The sequence below is a fragment of the Nomascus leucogenys genome, chromosome 3, assembly GCF_006542625.1.
Source record: "Nomascus leucogenys isolate Asia chromosome 3, Asia_NLE_v1, whole genome shotgun sequence".
NCBI classification, from domain to species: Eukaryota; Metazoa; Chordata; class Mammalia; order Primates; family Hylobatidae; genus Nomascus; species Nomascus leucogenys.
The window spans coordinates 347,757-367,658 of NC_044383.1; the positions used below are offsets into that span (position 1 = coordinate 347,757).

A 19,902-nucleotide genomic window follows, 5' to 3' on the forward strand; every position below is an offset into this window, starting at 1 on the left:
AAGATGAACAAAGGGAATATTTGAGAACCTGTTAAAATCACCCAGCTCCAAGACACAAGAGTGTGTGCTGCATCACGTGTGTGGAAAGGAAGCGGCTGTGTGGATGCAGGTGAGCCGTGGCTGTGGCCGTGGAGGGGCTGGGCTGGGGGGATGGGGTGGGCATGAGACGCAGGTGAGCTGTGGCTGTGGCCGTGGAGGGGCTGGGCTGGGGGGATGGGGTGGGCATGAGACGCAGGTGAGCCGTGGCTGTGGCCGTGGAGGGGCTGGGCTGGGGGGATGGGGTGGGCATGAGACGCAGGTGAGCCGTGGCTGTGGCCGTGGAGGGGCTGGGCTGGGGCGATGGGGTGGGCATGAGACGCAGGTGAGCCGTGGCTGTGGCCGTGGAGGGGCTGGGCTGGCGGGATGGGGTGGGCATGACTTGAAACAAAATAAAAGCAAAGCCTGATATGGGGAAAGATTTGAAAAGAAGTCCACCCTCACTTCTCAAAAGCAAGATTGTGCCAGGACGCACCTCCCCAGGCAGCTTCAGGACAGGGAAAGGTGTCCCCACCCAGGGAGAGGCCGCTGTCGCGTCCACAGGCAGCTCCTTGCCCACCCCCCAACCCGCCGCTCCGAGCCTGTGGCAGGAGTGTTTGTTTGGGTGCAGTCCGGGGTGGGCGCCAGAGTGCCGCCCCCTCCTCCGGGGCTCTGTGGCTGGCGGTGACGACCTTGCTGGCTTTGGTTGGAACACCCCATGGGTGGTGAATGCCTCACCCAGCAGGTTTCGTATTCTGAGCTGTCCTGAAGGGCTGCGTTCTTGGGTCCACTTCCAGGGCTTCAGGAAGATTCTGGAGAACTCAGCTGACCCCTCCTGTTGAAGCTGCCTGTCCCTGAGGAATCACCTTGGCCTGGGCCATCCTTTGGTGGAAACCAAGGCTGCAGAGTCCAGCCGGACGCCTTCCCCCAGATCAATTCCTTTTTTTTTTTTTCCGAGATGGAGTCTTGCTCTGTGGCCCAGGCTGGAGTGCAGTGGTGTGATCTCGGCTCAATGCAGCCTCCGCCTCTCGGGTTCAAGTGATTCTCCTGCCTCAGCCTCCCAAGAAGCTGGGACTACAGGCGCCTGCCACACCTGGCTAATTTTTGTATTTTTAGTAGAGACGGGTTTTCCTCATGTTGGTCAGGCTGGTCTCGAACTCTTGACCTCGTGATCTGCCTGCCTCAGCCTCCCAAAGTGCTGGGATTACAGGCGTGATAATTTTTGTATTTTTAGTGGAGATGGGGTTTCACCATGTTGGCCAGACTGGTCTCAAACTCCTGACGTCATGATCCACCCGCCTCGGCCTCCCAAAGTGCTGGGATTAGAGGCGTGAGCCACTGCGCCTGCCCCTGGGCTCGACTGTTGTCTGCAGGGACCCTGTGCAGCTGAAGGCGCCTCACATGATCCTGGGCTCACTCCGACTGCGGCCCCAGCTCTCCTGCCCGAGCGCCTTGAGAGGAGGTTGAGAAGTGTTTCCTGGATATACTTTCTATGCCGACGTCTCAGTCTATTTCTTCATCGGTTTAAGTAGATGCAAAGTATGTAATTTTGAGATAAAACTGTTTCACCACACTTTTTCATTGTTGTTTTAACCTTTTTATTTTTATTTTTTATTTTTTTGAGACGGAGTCTTGCTCTGTCGCCCAGGCTGGAGTGCAGTGGCGCGATCTCGGCTCACTGCAAGCTCCGCCTCCCGGGTTCACGCCATTCTCCTGCCTCAGCCTCTCCGAGTAGCTGGGACTACAGGCGCCTGCCACCACGCCTGGCTAATTTTTTGTATTTTTAGTAGAGACGGGGTTTCACCGTGGTCTCCATCTCCTGACCTCGTGATTCGCCCGCCTCGGCCTCCCAAAGTGCTGGGATTACAAGCGTGAGCCACCACACCCGGCCTAACCTTTTGATTTTTAATTGTAAAAAGTATGTAATAGAGGATTTACCTTTGTAGCCTTTTCTGAGTGCACGGTTCAGCCGTGTTAACCACATCCACGTTGTACAACAGACCTCTGCGACTCTCCATCTTCCCAAACTGAAACTCGGTCCCCGTTCAACATGAGCTCTCCGCGCCCCACTCCCAGCCCCCGGCGCCCACCCTGCTACTTTGTCTCCGTGAATCCGGCGCCTCCAGGCGCCTCGTGTACGTGGAGCCGTCCAGTGTCCGTGCTTCATGACTGGCTCGTTTCCCTGAGTCCCTCGAGGCGTCATGTACGTGGAGCCCTACGGTGTCCGTGCTTCGTGACTGGCTCGTTTCCCTGAGTGTGAGTCCCTCGAGGCGTCGTGTACGTGGAGCCCTACGGTGTCTGTGCTTCGTGACTGGCTCGTTTCCCTGAGTGTGAGTCCTCGAGGCATCGTGTACGTGGAGCCCTACGGTGTCCGTGCTTCGTGACTGGCTCGTTTCCCTGAGTCCCTCGAGGCGTCGTGTACGTGGAGCCCTATGGTGTCCGTGCTTCGTGACTGGCTCGTTTCCCTGAGTCCCTCGAGGTGTCGTGTACGTGGAGCCGTCCAGTGTCTGTGCTTCGTGACTGGCTCGTTTCCCTGAGTCCCTCGAGGCCTCATGTACGTGGAGCCCTACGGTGTCCGTGCTTCGTGACTGGCTCGTTTCCCTGAGTGTGAGTCCCTCGAGGCGTCGTGTACGTGGAGCCCTACGGTGTCCGTGCTTCGTGACTGGCTCGTTTCCCTGAGTCCTCGAGGCGTCGTGTACGTGGAGCCCTACGGTGTCCGTGCTTCGTGACTGGCTCGTTTCCCTGAGTCCCTCGAGGCGTCGTGTACGTGGAGCCCTACGGTGTCCGTGCTTCGTGACTGGCTCGTTTCCCTCGGGGTTCCTCATGCTGCCGCAGGTGTCAGAATTTCCTTCCTGTTAAGGCCGAGTAACTTCTCAAGGTATGAAGAGGCCACATTTTCTTTATCTGTTCTTCCCTCCGTGGACATTTAGGTGCCTCCACCTCTTGGCTATGGTGTTCCATACTTTTAAACAAATCTAAAGAAACCAAAGCCCTATTCTGCTTTCAAACTTCCCATTTTTATTTTTTATTTTTTTGAGATAGGGTCTCGCACTGTCATCTAGGCTGCCGTGGTGCGACCTCAGCTCACTGCAGCCTCCACCTCCTGGGCTCCATGATCCTCCCGCCTCAGCCGCCTGAGGAGCTGGGACTCCAGGTGTGCGCCACCAGCCTGGATAATTTTTTATGTTTTCGGTAGAGACGGGGTTTCAATACGTTGTCCAGGCTGGTCTCAACTCCCGGGCTCAAGCGATCTGCCCTCGGCCTCCCAAAGGGCTGGGGTCACAGGCATCAGCCACCGTGACCGGCCTGCATTTTCTTAAGGTGAGAAATTTTACGCCGTTTCTTCCTGCCCTTGTGTCTCCACCTCGCCTCACTCCAGGCATCATCGGAACGGAGCCACTGACCCCTGAGCACTTTTATTGATCACTGCTGCCCTCCGTGCTCAAATTTTGTATTTTAACGATTTTCTGGGGTCCTGAATTTACAAATGTGAAACTCAGTGTCCTGGATCGTTCCAACATCACAGCCATTGACACACAATACGTCAGGACATCGTGGATCTAACACTTGTTAGATGGACGAGTGTGGTGCTTTTAAAAGTGGGTCTCCGGCGATGTCCGTCCACTCCCGTGAGGAGGTGAGGGGCCTGTGGTCTCCGGCGAGGTCCGTCCGCTCCCGTGAGGAGGTGAGGGGCCTGTGGTCTCCGGCGAGGTCCATCCGCTCCTGTGTGGAGGTGAGTGATCCGTGGCTCCCTTTTGGTAACAGGGATGTGGCAGCAGTGCCAAGCTCTGTCCCGGCCACGCTGGGTGCCGGCAGCCCTGGGTGTGAGCCTGCACGACTCTTGCCCACCCCCGCAGACCTGGACACGGGCGTGTGACCAGGACGAGTGGCCATCCTGGGGACCCTCAGGCAGGGCCGCCGCAGGCTTGAGGTGGGTCTCAGGCTGGGAGGGGCGTGACGGCTCGGGGTGAGGGTGCACCCAGGACGCTGCAGGTTGGCCAGGTGACGGCCAGCTGTCCTTGTGCTCATCCTCAGGAAACCTGGCCACACGGGCCGTGCATGAAGGCTCTGGTTTAGGGAAATCACATTTTCATGTCCTTCATGATACTGTGAAAACCACGGATCCGAGCAAACAGGCAGCCAGGCTCCCTGTTGCCACGTCCCGTGCTGGTGTGCCCTGGCAACAAATCCCCAAAGTTGGAAAATTGTCCCCAAGGGAGGAGAGAAGGCGGCGCCTCTGCCTTCGTTTATGGCCCGGGGCTGCCTGCGGGGTTGGAGGGGCGTGAAGGAATAATAGGAAGGGAAGCTCTGTCCACCGTGGAGGTGGCTTTGCCGCCTGGCAGGGAGGTACTGCATGCACCTTGGTGGACTGCGAGCAGCTCCTGGTTCCCCCAGAGCCTTCGGCCCGCGCTGGGACAGCAGCAGGGATGGCAGTGATGGGGTTCACGGCTGGGAGTCCTGTTCCTGGGGCTCGAGTTTGCTTTCAGAGAGCTCCGGCGCAGGATGGGGTGGGTGTCCCCCTCCCTGCTGTGGGGGAAGGGGCCCTGTAATCCTGAGTCTTACATGGAGCGGGACTTGGTGACCCCAGCCCACGACAGCCAAGCCCCAGCTGAGCTCAGGTGTGAGGAGATCAGAGACCTCTGTAATAGGGTGTCCGTCCGCTGGGTGACGGCACCCACTGGGTGAAGGTGCAGACCCCCGGGGCTGGGGGACTCTGGCCTCTGGAGAAGCTGTGGACCCTGACGCCTCCTGGGCAGGTGGGCCCCGTGAAGGATGAGCTGTTCGAGGCAGGTGACTCTCGGGGCTGCACAGTGCCCTGCCTGACAGCAGGTGGGGCGGGTCAGGTGAGGAGCCCCCAGTCCAGCCCAAGGCCCACAGGACCTAGAAGAGGCTGAGACTGGGCCCCGGCGCTGGAGCTTGACCTTGACCTTGACCTTGACCTTGGTCAGACCACAGAGCCGATTCGTTCCACAGGCTGAGTGAGAACCCACAATGAGCATTCGGCCAGGAGGAGCCCAGGGTGGGACGGTGGGCGTCACAAACCCCAGCCCAGGGGCCAGGCTCAGGCACAGGGGGGAAGGGGCCTGGGGTGGGGTGGGGTGTGTGGCGGAGCCCAGTGCTGGGGGTGGTGCGTGAGGGACTCTGTGTGGTGAGCACAGGCAGGGGTGGTAGCAGTGGTGGGTGCAGCTTGTCCTGGGTCTCCAGGAGGCCCACAGCCAAGGATCACCCACCACTGAGGGGAGCCATCTCTGGCTGCAGATGTGGACGCGACTGGGGATGTGGCTGGGCATGTGGAGATGTGGCTGTGGACGTGGCTGGGCACACGGAGATGCGGCTGTGGATGTGGCCGTGGATGTGGCAGGCAGGGCTGGGGGAGAGCTGGGAAGGCGGCTGACCTCCCTCCTCCTGATGTAGTGAAGCCTGTGCCCTGCTCCCCTCAGCCCTGGGTCGGGTGTGGCTCCAAGGGACATGGAGTTGGGTTTACTGCATTGGGGGAGGGTTCAGGCCACGGCCTTACAGGAGGCGCTGCCACCCCTGGGTAGGCAGGCCCCAGGCCCCATGTTGGCCTTGGAACTGTAGGGTGCCCACCTTGGAGGTGTGGCTGGTCACAATCTCTGCAGCCACCCAGGTGCTGACATCATCCGCATTTCTTAAAAGCTGTAACAGATACTTGTCCTGAACGTAATTGGGCAGAAATAAGCTGCAGGTTTTGGCTGAAAGAGACTCAGAAGAGCTGGCTCTGGAAGAGAAACATGGCCCCCGTCACCCCAGAACTTGTGCAGGTGGCCCTGCCTGGCCCCGGGGCTGCTGGTGCAGGGAGGACTGGGGTCGGGCCACAAGGTCGCTCCGACTGGCAGACACCACTCTCTCGTGTCTCTGCAGACACAAGCATCTCCTGCTGGTCAGCAGCGTCCACGAGACTCTTATGGGAAGCCCCCGAGACCCTCCACCACCGCTCCCAGCCGAGGGCCCCAGACGCTCACCTGGGGATGGCGGTGCTCTTGTCCATGACGCCCAGGGCCCGTGAGTTCAGGAAGTGGACCGGGTGGCACTTTTGAAACAACTCCTGCCCAGAACATGGAAACGAGGTTCAGGCTTCCATCCCTTAGGGCCTTGTGTCCAAGGCAGGGTCCCAGGGAGGGTGGGGGCTTTCTGGGGGCCATCTCTGCAATCCCAGGTTCAATACCCACCCAACAGTCCACAGGGGTCGGCCGCAGGGCTCCCCGTGTGCTTGGCCCCCAGGGGCTCGTGGCGTCCAGGGCAGCCCTCGTGACAGCAGGTGGATCACTAGATTGGCATCACTGCTGTCACCTGCTACGTGATGTGGGCTCCCGGGATGGCAGGGACCTGGGAAGAGGCCACCTGAGGGCTGGCTGTGGTGGCGGCAGAAGAAGTTGGGCAGGGCCCTGGCAGCTGGGTGGGGGCATAAGGAACCGGGTTGGCCCAGCTCCAGTGGAGGGGCTGGAGGGAGAGACTCAGCGCCCCATGCGGCCCTCAGGGCGTCTTCTAGTGCCTGTGAGGCCAGAGTGCTGGGCAGAGGCAGGGCCAGGCCCAGCGGGCAGTGGTCTGGAGAGGAGGACTCAGCTTTGCTGGGGCCCAAGCCCCTGCTGGGGCCTCCCATTGAGGCAGCAGCCGCCTGGACCTGTGCATCTGGCAGCCACCCCCAACCTGTGCACCTGGCAGCTGGCCCCTTCTCTGCTCGTCTGTTTTCTGGGAAGCGGCCGCTGAGGGCCCTGTGGGCGCAGAGTGTTTCTCGGGTGACCGGGGCGTGGATCCTCGCCCTCCTCACCTGCTGTAGCAGCGTGAGCTGGCTGAAGAGCTGGTGAGTGCTGTACTCCGTCAGGAAGTAGGGCCCCTTCTCGCTGGTCTTGGCACAGGGGCCGTAGAAGTCGTCGAGGAAGCAGGGCTTGGGCAGGGCTGCGGCAATGGTGTAGGGGCGCTCCTTGTGTGGCGGCAGCACCAGCCCGTTGCCTCGGGGCAGCCTCCAGGGGAAGCTCTGCAGGGCAGGCCGGGCACTGAGGGGCCCAAGCTCCGTGTCCCCTCCGGGTCAGGGGTCCAGGGAGGCGGGGGGTGCGGTGAGGACCAGGCCAGGTCCAAGCCCAGTACTCCTCAGACTGGCCCAGCCAGAGCCAGAGAGCAGCCTGCCTACCCACAGCTGTGCTGGCACAAGGATGCCTGTCCTCGTCATTTCAGCAGGTCCCCCATGGGCAGGACGCTGAAGTTTAATGGAAAGGGCATTTCTCTCCCCACACTGGCTTCTTCCACCTTAGTCTCATGGGTCAGTGAGTCACAGCAGGACCCTCCTACCCTGAGCACCCGGGACAGTGCAGGAGGTGCCAACCCAGCAGGGCTGCCTGGGACTGGGAACATGGAGGGGGTATGTGAGTGTGCACGTGTGGATGCGAGGGTGCATGCGTGTGTGTGGATGTGAGGCTGCATGTGTGTATGTGTGTGTGGGTGCACGTGTGTGCATGTGTGGATTGCGTGATGGTGCACACGTGTATGTGTGGCTATGTGTGAGAGCACGTGTGGATGTGTGAATGTGTGAGGGTGCACACGTGTGCATGTGTGGGTGTGTGAAGGTGCACGTGCATGTGCACGTGTGGCTGTGTGAGGGTGCATGCATATGTGCACGTGTGGATGCGATGTGCACAGGTGTGTATGTGCACACAAGTGTATGTGCACATGTCTGTGTATGCATGTATACGGATGTGCCCATTTGCATTTGTGTGTATGTGTGTGCATGCACCAGTTGTGTCTTTGAGGCTGGGCTCAGGGACCCACATCCACCTGTCCAGGGAGGCCCTCCCCTGAGAAAGGACCCCACCTTCCTGGAGATGCCGTCCTCTGAGAGCCTCTTACAGAGGGCGTTGAAGGGTCTGGCATCCTCCTCGGCCTCCCTGGGGTTCTCCAGGTCTGTGCCGCGAGGGCTGCCCTCGGCCCGCCGGTCCATGCCCACCTCCAGGAGGCCCAGCAGGTGCTTGGCAGAGCCGTCCAGGGGTAGGATCTAGGCAGAAGTACGGTGGTGGGGGGTCACTGCCACCTTCCGGAGGAGGGTGGCACCTCCCGCTGTGGGAGCCCCGGGTGTGGCCGCCCAGCTCAGCGCCACCGTCACCTTGGAGGAGATGAAGTCTTCCAGCTTCCCCAGCAGCCCGCTGTTCCGAGGGAAGTCCACGGCGTAGCAGTCCTCCACCCAGGCCTGCAGGACGCAGAGGCTCCGCCTGTAGATCTTGGTGAAGGTCGAGGTGGGGTCCTGGTGGGCCCTGGAGATGCAGGGGAGCTGCTGAGCTGCCAGGATGTGGGAGTCGGGGGCAGAGGCCCAGGGGCTGCCTGCGGCTGTCCCGGAGAGGCAGGGTGGGACCAGGCTCCACCCGTGCAGGGGGCTTAGAGGGCTGGGGGTCTTCCGTGGGTCCCTCCCCCAAGGCAGGAGCTGGCTGGCTGATGGCCTGAGGTGCCCAGCCTGGGCGTGTGGGGGCAAGGGGGTGCATGGCATGTCCTGGGGGGGGCAGCAGATCAGCCCAGAGAGAGGCAGAGCCTCTCCCCCCTCAGCCCACCACCCGTCTCCTGACCCCAGGTGCTGGCCATGGGTAGCGAGGGAGGCTGGGGGCTGGCAGGACCCTCCGCTTGGTGCTCCCCCTTTCCCCAGCTGACCTTCTGGCTCTCACTGCCTGCCCACCTGCCCTCCGCTTTCCTCCCAGGTCAGCAGGAAGAGACCCCGACTCCCCCAGGTCCCCTCACAGAGCTCCCAGGTGCTCAGGCCACCGCCCTCCTGCCCCAGCTACTTTCTCCCCATCCCTGTGTCCCCCACCTCCAGCCAGGCTTCCCTGGCCCCTCACCCCTTTGGTGGCCAGGGACCACCTCGTTCTTCATCGTGGCTAAACCAGGCCCATGGGGGCCCACCCTGCCCCAGGGGGAAGCTCTGGCGGGCGTGGAGCTGTGGAGCGTGGTACCTGGTCAGCGTGCTGTTGATGCGGTCGAGGAGGAAGTGCAGGAAGTCGTGGGGTGTGCAGAAGTAGCGGAAGGTGTAGAGGAATTGCTGCACGTAGCCCTCCAGGAAGGCGTCGCTGTGGGGCGGGGCGGGGTGGGCGGCGGTGAGGTGGCAGGGTGGCCTCACCCCAGGGCTCGGCTAGTGTTTGGTGCGGGGGGTGTGACTGTATGTGTGTGCGCGTTTTCTTTGTGTATCACTGTCAGGAGAATCCCCGGAGAAATTAAAGGGGGGACATGGATAACCCTCAAATTTCAAATTTCATGTGAAATTCCCAACTACTTCCAGCCTCCCAGCACCAGGGCCTTTTTTTTTTTTTTTGGCAGAGTTTCGCTCTTGTCGCCCAGGCTGGAGTGCAATGGTGCGATCTCCGCCTCCCGGGTTCAAACAATTCTCCTGCCTCAGCCTCCCGAGTAGCTGGGACTACAGGCGCCCACCACACCCGGCTAATTTTTGTATTTTAGTAGAGACGGGGTTTCACCATGTTTCCCAGGCTGGTCTCGAACTCCTGACCTCAGGTGAGTGCTGGGATGACAGGCGTGAGCCGCCGCGCCCAGCTGAACAGCAGGGCCTTTCTGAACGCAGCTCCGTGCAGGAGTTTGTGGCATCTCCACTCGCAGCACCCGTTAGCTCGGGACGCTGAGGGAGCTGGTGCCTCGGGACCAGGCGCAATGCTGCGCTCAAAGGTGCTGGGTCTTCACTGGGTGAAACGGGGCCACCCTCAGGAGACACTGACCAGGGCCCCGCCTGCGGGTCTGGGACTGTCCTGGGAGCCTGACGGCCATGGTCAGGAAGCGGAGGCCCGGCAAGGCCCCCTCCCACCCTGGAGGAGTCTCAGGCAGCAGACGGCGTGGCCCTGGAACAAGGGGCCTGGACACCCGCTTACCTGGGGGCCGAGGACACAGGTGGCCACAGCTCAGGCCAGACCCTACACAGCCCCAGCCCCAGGCTGCCCTGCAAAGGTGACGCCCACCAGGTCCACAGAGCGGGGAAGCCCCTCGTGACCACATCACGGCCAGGAGACGCTCCTTCCATGGAAGCACAGCGCTCACACTCACGCCATGCAAGCCGCAAACTCTACAACCACAGACACGCACGCCACACATGTGCACAAAGCCACACAGAACTCCACAACCAGACACGCACACCACGTACATGCACACACACATACCCGCCACACACACTACCCCACACCACAGATCACACACATGCACACGCCACACTATACCTCATGCCACATGGGCACACACTATACCTCACACCGCATGCCACACACGTGCACACACACAGTATACCCCACGCCACACACCACACACACCACACTACCCCATACTACACACCACACATGTGCATACACACCACACAAAACCCAACCACACGTGTACACCCCATGCCATACACACTACACACATGCACACATGCCACGCAATACCCAACCACACACCACACAATACTCCACATCACACACCATACATGGGCACACAAGCCACACACTACCCCACACATGCACACACATGACACTATACCCCACAACCGCACACACGTACCTACCACACCACACAATATCCCACAACCACACACGTCACACTATACCCCATGCCACACACCACACGTGTGCTCACATGCCAGACAATATCCCATCAGCACATACACCACACACATCACACACTCCATACAAGCCTAAATACACATCACATTTGCGTACTACACATGCACAATAAAGCACATTGCACATTAGCCGGACACACCACACATGCACACACACCGAGATTGCACCACACTGCACATGTGCACAGTCACGCACACGGACGTCTCCTGCAACAGCACAGAGACCCTGTGGTGGGTGTGGGCCGTGCCTGTCTTGCAGATTAGGAGGCTGAGAACTGGGTCCGAGGGTCGGCCTGGAGCCCTGGCTAGTAGATGGTCCCATGTGACTAGGGGCAGCTCACCTTGAGAGAACGGGGTTGGGGACTGCCGTCCCTCTCTAGAGGGTCTTTCGGGTAACGGGGTTGGGGGGAGGGGGCCACGCCCCTCTCTAGAGGGTCCTTGGGGCAACGGGGTTGGGGGGGCCGCCATCCCTCTCTGGGGGCCTCCCTGTCCTCACTGGCTGCCGAGAGCCCTGACTCCCTGCTGTCCTCCTTGGCGTCCTTTGCTGGGCCCCATGGCCTCTGCTCAGAGAGGACCCCTGGGGCTCCAAGGTGGTGTCATGAGGGTCCCATAAGCCAACATAGGGTTGGCCCCAGTCACTGGGAGGGTGGCCTCTCTGGAAGCTGGTCAGACCAGTGGGTCCAGAGCCTGCTGCAGCTCCCGGTGCCTGAGAACAGGGTGCAGCCCAGGGGCCCATGCAGGCCAGAGCGGGTGAAGGGCCAAGGGGGCTGGTGGGGCCGCCGGGGGTCTGGCCCTGTGGCCCTGGTGGAGGTGAGTGGACTGGTGGTTCCTCCCTGCTGCAGGCGTACGTACGACACCAGCGTTTACGGAGCAGGGGTCTCCTGAGCCAGTGTGCACATGGAGTGGGTGGGGGCTGCAGAAACATCCCAGCCTCATGCGTCCCTGGAGCTAATTACCCCGGGTGTTCTGACTCGGTGAGGTGGATGGAGTCCAGGCCACACTGCCGAGCTGCCCGTGCGTTATTTTTGGAAGCCATTCCGTGTGTTAATTATGTAGGGCGGGTTCCGCAGCCCCTCCAGGGACCACCAGGTGCAACCTGAGACCCAGTGCCCAGGCCTACAGGCGGCGGAGGCCACTCTGGCCAGGGGCTCTGCAAACATCGGCCTCAACCCCGATTAAACACTTTTCTAAACGAAAAAGTGCAAACCCAGCCTGGCTGAGTGGCGAGGGCGCGTTCCCCACCTCTTCCCAGCACCCAGGGCTACGTCTCCTTTTCCGGGTGAGGTTTCTCCGGACGCACCTGGAGTACAGGTAGGCCATGAGCCCCAGCGGTGTGCCGGCCTGCAGGATTCGGGCCTTCTGCCGGCCGCCCGGGTGCTTGTTGACATTGTAGAAGATGAGCGAGGAGGACTCGTCCAGGGGGCTGAAGTCCAGCGTGTCGCAGGGTGCGGCCGCGATGTTCACAATCACCGGGAGGGCGCAGGGCTCCAGGCCCCAGCGTTCCGCGTACATGACCTGCCGGAGCAGGACGCGGGCGCTTGGTCACTCTGCCCCTCGCCCCGGGGCTTCCTGGCGTTGGACCCTCAAATCAGGGCCCCTTTTGTAACTCAACACGGATTTACGGCATCCAACAGTGGGAGGCCCGTCTGAAGCTACTGCCTCACGGGGCAGAGCGGGGCCCGGCGCCCACTTGCCTGCAGATATTTCTTGACCAAGCTGAGGAACTGCACCCTGGATTTCATTTCTTCCAGCTGCCCTTTCAGCTTGGACAGCATGGTCTTGACGTCAGAACCTGTGGGTGGAGCAGAGTGGGCGGGGGCCGGGCTGCCTGCGGCCGGGGTCGCAGACCTGTGCCCACGCGGGCCTTACCTTTGTTCCTCTTTTCCTTCTGTAGGAGTTTCTGGTAGAACTTCAGGGTTTTGCGGTAGTTTCTTTTCTCCATCATGAGCTGCTGTTCCAGCTCCTGGGGATGAAGCACAGCACCTTAGCCCCAGGCAGCCCCAACACACGTCAGCCACATCCGGGGCCAGGCCCCACCCCACTGGGGCCTCCCTGGCCTTGGAGATCAGCTGCAGGGCAGGGTCCCATGGAGACAGAGGCCCGCTCAGCCAGCGAGGCCAGCCCCGGCCTGGGCAGTGTGGTCTGGGGGACCCTGGGCTGCCCCCAGGCTCACAGGGCAGCGCCCAGCTTGGGGCCGACTGCCCCCTGCGCCCCTCACCCACAGTCAGGCCCTTGTGGGGCATGCTCAGGGGACTGCTGTGTGACCACCACCTTGGGCCCTCAGGGAAACTAGACCCTCCCCAAGTCAGCACCAGGCCCTCTTGCCCAAGCAGGCAGGGCTGTGCCACCTCTGGGCCCCCAAGTGTACACTGTGGGCAGGGGTGGGACCAGGGGGTGGCAGTGTGACCTCCCCAACGTGCATCCCGTGTGTCTTCAGGTGTCTGCCTTTTTATTATTTTTTAATTTCGTTATTATTTTTGAGATGCGGTTTTTCTCTTGTTGCCCAGGCTGGAGTGCAATGGCGTGATCTCAGCTCACCACAACCTCTGCCTCCCAGGTTCAAGCGATTCTCCTGCCTCAGCCTCCTGAGTAGCTGGGATTACAGGCACGCACCACCATGCCCGGCTAATTTTGTATTTTTAGTAGAGATGGAGTTTCTCCATGTCGGTCAGGCTGGTCTCGAACTCCTGACTTCAGGTGATCTGCCCACCTCGGCCTCCCAGAGTGCCGGGATTACAGGTGTAAGCCACCACGCCCTGCCATTTTTCATTTTTATTGACTTTTTAATTTTTTTATTTTTTGAGACGAGGTCTCGCTCTGTCACTCAGGCTGGAGTGCGGTGGCCCGATTCGCTCTGCTGCCCAGGTGGGAGTGCAGTGGCGCGATCACAACTCACTGCAACCTCCAACTCCCTGGGTTCAAGCAGTTCTCCCATCTCAGCCTCCCAAAGTGCTGGGATTACAGGCATGAGCCACTGCACCAGCCTTGCCTTTCTTTTAAACTTAAGCCCAATGATGCGGATTCCAGCTGGCCTGTGCAGACGAGCCCCTCAAAAACCCTCCTCCCGGGAACCCACTGGCTGGACCATTGCGGTTTGCTGGGCAGCGGCTGCAGGGTTTGCCCCAGCCCTTGGCTGCTCCGTGGAGCGTGAGCATAAGCGTGAATGTGAGTGCACGCCGGGTGTGATTCTCCAGAACCTGCCCAGAGTCTGAGTTCCTGCCTGCAAGATGGAGCCGGGGACCTCAACCCCAGGGCTGCCTCCATGAGGGAAGCAGGACTGAGGCCAGATGGGCAGGTCCTGACCACAGGAGCCAGGAGCGAGGCCCGCCGGGCTCTGTCCCTGCACTGCAGGAGCCGGGGGCGAGGGCTGCCGGGCTCTGTTTCATGCACAGACACCAGCTGGGGCTGAGCGCCTCCCTGGACGGGACTACATTGAGAGAGAGGGCGCTGCGTTGTCCCAGGACGCCTCCCACGCCTGGCCGGGCAGCCCCTGGTCTGAGCACTCCTTCTGTCCTGTGGGACAGGCACACGGGCGTAGAGGCTGGAGAGGCGCCCTGAGGATGGGCTGCCAGGGCAGTGACCCCAGAGACGGCCCTTCCCTCCAGGGGTACAGGGGCAGATACAGCCGCCTCCTGCAAGCATGGGGCTTGGCCCAGTACCGAGGAGGGTGGTGATTCTGGGGTGAGGGGCCTGGGAAGCCTTGGGGGTCCATGGGAGCTGGGCCTTGAACAGCAGGTCTTCAGGGGCACTGTGAGGTGCCACGGGGCAGGGGCACCTGGCTGGGGGCAGAGGCGAGAGGCGCAGCAGCCCTCGGCCCGCAGCCTCCTGTGAGGGGTTCACGTGCCCAGGGCCCGAAGCGACCGCCCCGAGGGGCTCATCCGCGATCCCGTCCACCGGGCTTCCTTTTGTGAAGTGCAGTTGGCTCAGATCCACACAGCCACCCCCTCGCCTTGTCAGCCGCCAGTGACTCCGCTGTTGACAGTGTTTATTTTTGAATGTTTTTTGCAAAATAAAAAAATGCAGGCGACATTTCTATTTAACTACTTGAATCCGCTCTATCTGGTGGTTCCATGGAGACGGGGTCCCTGTGCTGTCTTCTCCCACGCACGGGTTCAGCAGCGGCAGTGGCAGTGCCATGGAGGGCCAGGCTCCCGGCTACAGCAGTGTGACCAGTGGTCCCAGCTGTGTAAAGACCAGCCCCTCTGCAGAACTTCGGCCACTAAGCCAGGTTCCCCAAGCCCTCCGGATCCGGCTGCCACCCAGCCAAGTGCGACCCCGCCTCCCACACTGAGCTGCAGGCTGCCTGTGGCTGCCTAAAGTGCACTGAAATTAAAACGTCAGGTCCTCAGTCACGTGGGCCATGTTTCCAGAGCTCAGTAGCCACACGTGGCTGTTGGCTACCCCGTGGACAGCGTCTAGAACATTCCATCATCAAGGAAGGACCTACCGGGCTGGGCAGGTCGAGGCTGGTAAACGCGGGTGTCCCCATGGAGCTGTGTTCTGCTGCCGAGGCACCTGGTCCTGGTTTCTGAGGACGGTGGTCGCCACGTTCCCCCGTGGCCTGCACCATGGGGCCCTCGTCTGGCCCCCGGAGGTCACCCGCGCCAGTCTCCATCCAGCCCTCTCACCCGCTTCCATTTGCAGAGGTGCTGATGTTGAGAAAATCTCCTGGGAAAAGTCTGTGTACCCCGAGGCATCCGGGAACCTGGAGGCGGGTGCCTGCGAGCCCGATGCCCCGCCTGGCTGGAGTGCAGCTCACGCAGACTCATCTTGGACCGGCACCTCCGCGGCCTCCGTTCACAGTCAGACTCGGTGTCCGTCAGGGGCGCTCCTCACGTGGGAACCACAGGCAGACTCCTTGAGAAGGACGGTCTTGACTGATTTTAATAAATCCACGGGAACTAAAATCCACACCACACACAGGGCAGTGAGGAGGGAAACACGAGGCCAGGCTTCACCGGAGCAGACGGACGGAGGAGGGACCCACACCAGTGCTGTCCACCCTGACTCTGGGAGCCACGCTTGTTTTTTTTTTTTTTTTTCTTTTGAGACGGAGTCTCGCTCTGTACCTCAGGCTGGAGTGCAGTGGCGCCATCTCGGCTCACTGCAAGCTCCGCCTCCCAGGTTCACGCCATTCTCCTGCCTCAGCCTCTCGAGCAGCTGGGACTACAGGTGCCCGCCACCACGCCCGGCTAATTTTTTGCATTTTTAGTAGAGACGGGGTTTCACTGTGTTGGCCAGGATGGTCTTGATCTCCTGACCTCGTGATCCGCCCGCCTCGGCCTCCCAAAGTGCTGGGATTACAGGCGTGAGCCACCGCGCCCGGCCTGCCACGCTTGTTTTAACAGCAGGAGACGCGGATGCCAGCTCCACAGCCCCAGGGCACCCGCAGTGTTGAGCCCAGCACACACGGTAAGTGGGGTCAGCGCTGGAGGGAGGGAATGCCCACCGGTTGCCCCGGCCCCCAGAGAATGGCCCTGGCTGCACTGTATGCGTTTGGGGCTGCAGATGTCAAAATGCCCTTGCCGTGTTTCTGAGCCTCCTGTTTTGAAACAGACACAGTAGTTCCTCCAAGAGAAACGCGAGGCTGTGGCCATGGGCCAGACGCTGTGCATTTGGGGGCCGAGTGCTCCCTGCCGGACTCTGTGCGTCTGGGGGCCGAGTGCTCCCTGCTGGACTCTGTGAGTTTGGGGACTGAGTGCTCCCTGGCCGATGCCGTGCGTTTGGGGGCCGAGTGCTCCCTGCCGGACTCTGCGTTTGGGGGCCGAGTGCTCCCTGCCGGACTCTGTGCGTCTGGGGGCCGAGTACTCCCTGCTGGACTCTGTGCATTTGGGGCCGAGTGCTCCCTGCTGACTCTGTGAGTTTGGGGGCCGAGTGCTCCCTGCCGGACTCTGCGTTTGGGGGCCGAGTGCTCCCTGCCGGACTCTGTGCGTCTGGGGGCCGAGTACTCCCTGCTGGACTCTGTGCATTTGGGGGCCGAGTGCTCCCTGCTGGACTCTGTGAGTTTGGGGGCTGAGTGCTCCCTGGGTGACGCCGTGCGTTTGGGGGCCGGGTCGTTTGGTGTCTGCTGTGCCAGCCGCCCTTTTCTCTCCCCAGCCCCAGGGAAGGCCTGCGTCCTCGAAGCCCCCTCAGGCCCTGTGTAGGGTGTCCGAGATGCAGGTGCGGAGGCTGTAGCACCGTGCAGGTCTTTCACGTGGCCCAGAAGCTGAAATGAAGTGAAGGCTTCACAGAGCTTAACCCGTCTCCTCACCTGCCCTGAAGAGACGCCGGGTCATGTTCTGGACCGATTCATAAAGTGCAGGCCGGGAGGCGGCAGTAGATGAGCAAGGAGGAGCCCCAGGAAGGGCTCCGATGCCCAGAGGCTGGGGGAGGCTTCCCCCTGCGGCTCAGCTTGAGGCAGATGGTGGTGGGAGAGGTTCCCGGAGCTGATGCCACTGGGCCCCTCCTGTCATCCACCCTGGAGTCCTGGGGCTCTCGAGGCTGCAGCCCAGGTCGGGGCTGTGGGTCGCCGGCCCCACCTTGTGTCCAGAGCTCTGCAGGCCTCTCCTGCACCCAGGACTCCCCTGTCTAAGACCTCCTCTCCCTGCTGGCCAGGGAGGAGTTGCAGCTGCTCCTGACCCAGGATGGCACCGCTGGCCAGAAAGCCCGGACCAGGCTGCAGCGACCAGGCCCAGCCTGGACATGCTGGGCAGGCATTTCTGGTGTTTTCTTTCACCGCAGAGCGAGGCTGCCCAAGGGCCCGGAGGCTGCGCCTGCCCCACGGGGGACATGGCCGAACGCAACCTGGTCACGAGCATGGAGGGGCCTCCTGTGAACCCATCACCCCGGCGACCATGAGAGAAAAGCCCTTCCCTGTCCCCAGACGTGGAGCCACCAGGGGCACCAGTGCAGACGAGCCTGTCCCCAGACGTGGAGCTCAGCCCGGGGAGGGGCCCTGACCATCTTGACGGCCATGGGGTGGGGGCACCAGGACCAGCATCACCCTGGTGGGGGCTCTGGGCACACGGTGCCATCTGTCACCTGCAGTGACCAGGAAGCTCTGCTGGAAGGAGACCCCCTGCCCCACCCTGCAGTGCCGCGGCCTGGGACTCACCGGGCTCTGGGCGTCGGGCAGGGCCCCGTCCGCCTGCTGCCGCCCCAGGTCCTTCATGTAGTTGTGGACGTCGGCCCCAAAGCAGTCGGCCTCGTAGAAGGCGCTGCACCAGCCGGGGCTGCAGCTCTGGAATCCGGCTGGGCCGGGAGACACGGCCGGGCCGACCCCCTTGGACTTGGCCGGTCGGGTTACTGCCTCCGCGTCTGAGGCCCCGCCAGCTGGCCGTCTGTCCTCGCCAGCCTCAGGCTGCTGTGCTCTCTCGGCTTTTACGGACCTCTGAGGCCGAAACCCCACCTCAAAGTTTCCCCGTGAGAGTGCCTCCGAGTCCACATCCGACACCGAGGTGGGTGAGCAGGGGGCCCTGCTGCTGGTCCTGGCCACGGCTGGCTTCTCTTTTCCTTGAAAGAAAGAGATGCGGGTTACGTGGACAGCAGCTCCGGTGGGCGGAGCCCGGGCAGGCTGTTAACGGGAGGCCGGTGGTGCTTGCACGCGTGACGCCCTTCTCTCTTGCACCCACTACGGGCGCCCCCTGGGCATGGCTGCCGCCTCCCAGTGCAGGGCAGATGCTGGGACCCTGAACTGCTGCACGGGGCCGGGTTACGGAGAGAGGCCTCTCCCCAGATGGAGCCCCACTCTGCGCCCTCACTGCTTCCAAACTCGTACTCGCCCTGGGGTGGGGCCGGGCCCTGTCTTCGCTGGCTCCGCTATCAGGACTGTGTCCCTCTGCCCCCCCCCGCTCTCCTCTTTTCTTCTGGAATTTAAAATGTGGTCCCCAGCTCTGTCCCTGCGGAAGCTTCCCCTGTGCAGGGCTTTCCTGCCATCCAGCAGTGCACAGGCCTCATGCCCCAGCCTGCCTGCCTGGTCTCCGACTTGCTGGAATAGGAACTGGAGCCTTCACCAAGCCTGGCCACGACCACGGACAGCCTGAGGGTGACCACCACCACCTTGTCCCTAACATCTGCTGGCCGGACACTGGGACGTCCCCAGCCTGGCATTCATGTGCCCTGGGATCCCGGGGCTACCAAGCCAGGAGCCCAGCCCCAGGGTCTTTTGGCAGCAAGCCCGCTTCTGCCTTGTCACCAAAGCCCCGGCTCGCAGGCTCCCCTCTGCTTGGAGAGCGGATCCCACCTGGCTCCCGGTGGCTCCCACTGTCCCAGTGGCGGGTGACAGAGGACCCCCCCCACCTCCAAGGCCCTGGGCTCCTGCCCCCAGGAGAGGACGGCCTTTGGCTGGGCACCCCCGGGGCAAAGGTAGCGCCGCTGGAGCAGCGCAGTCCGAGGCTGCCGGGACCCTGGGGTGCCCCCTGAATTGCAGAGAGCACAGAGGAGCCGCCCTGCAGAGCTCCTGCCGCGGGCGGGGCCTGCCCAGCACTTACCCAGGCGGTGCAGCGAGGGCCTCTTGCTGGACGGGGAGCGGGGGCTCCGGCTGCCCTCAAGCTGTGACCCAGCCTCCTCGGCCGTGCTGACAACGAGAATGCAGGTCAGTCCCCACCTCTGCCCACTGGGAGGAGGCCTCAGTCTCCACAGGGCGAGGCCCACAGGCCCACAGGTCTATGCGCAGCTCTCGCTGGAGGCGGCAGGAGCTCACTCCTCCCGGTCACTAAGGGGCACAGCAGCCGACGGGGTCCCTGGGGGGACTCTGGAGCAGCCTCTCAGTGCTGCGGGGCCGAGGAGGCTGGGGCTGGGATGGGTGCACTTGCTCACAGCTGTGTTTACTCCACACACAGGCGGAGGAGCTGCCCGGGCTACTGGCACCGCGTGGAGCTGTGAGCAAGGCAATATGGGGTGGCCACTGCCCCACCCAACACAGCTCAGTGCTGGGCCCTGCGGGGCCTGGGGCCACCTGTTTGGGGGTCTCTTCTCCTTGGGACCCTGACACTGGTCCCTCTGAGCAGGCAGCCCTGTGGCCACTACTGCCCAGGCCCCCTGCAGCCTCCCGGAGAGCCCCTGCCTCATATTCCCTACACGCCCTTTCTTCCTCCAGAAGAAACCCAGGCCCGATGGGAAAGCTGTGGGTAGGTGTCAGGCCCAAGGAGGGGCTGCTGGGACCCCCACCCGTCTCCACCAAGGGTGGCCCCTCTGGAGACGGCAGCGAGACGGAAGCCGAGGGTTGGGAGGGGAAGGCTGGGCCCGGGTCAGGGCAGCAGAGCCCGGGGACAGTGGGCGTCAGGGAGGGGCAAGGATGCAGGGCGGAGCTGGGC

At 62.1% G+C, this 19,902-nt stretch overlaps 1 protein-coding gene across 1 annotated transcript in view; it reads right to left on the reverse strand.

The window, feature by feature from the left end:
• Positions 1–19,902, reverse strand: part of KNDC1 (kinase non-catalytic C-lobe domain containing 1) — a 65,638-nt gene that overhangs the window by 5,607 nt on the left and 40,129 nt on the right. The window contains exons 16-26 of the mRNA XM_030804944.1: positions 19,078–19,163; positions 17,703–18,100; positions 12,479–12,572; positions 12,304–12,401; positions 11,910–12,124; positions 8,967–9,080; positions 8,132–8,279; positions 7,844–8,023; positions 6,806–7,012; positions 6,000–6,082; positions 5,605–5,755 (exon numbers count right to left, since the gene is read on the reverse strand). Coding sequence (XP_030660804.1) covers positions 5,605–5,755; positions 6,000–6,082; positions 6,806–7,012; positions 7,844–8,023; positions 8,132–8,279; positions 8,967–9,080; positions 11,910–12,124; positions 12,304–12,401; positions 12,479–12,572; positions 17,703–18,100; positions 19,078–19,163 — 1,774 coding nt within the window. The remainder of the gene's footprint in view (positions 1–5,604; positions 5,756–5,999; positions 6,083–6,805; positions 7,013–7,843; positions 8,024–8,131; positions 8,280–8,966; positions 9,081–11,909; positions 12,125–12,303; positions 12,402–12,478; positions 12,573–17,702; positions 18,101–19,077; positions 19,164–19,902) is intronic.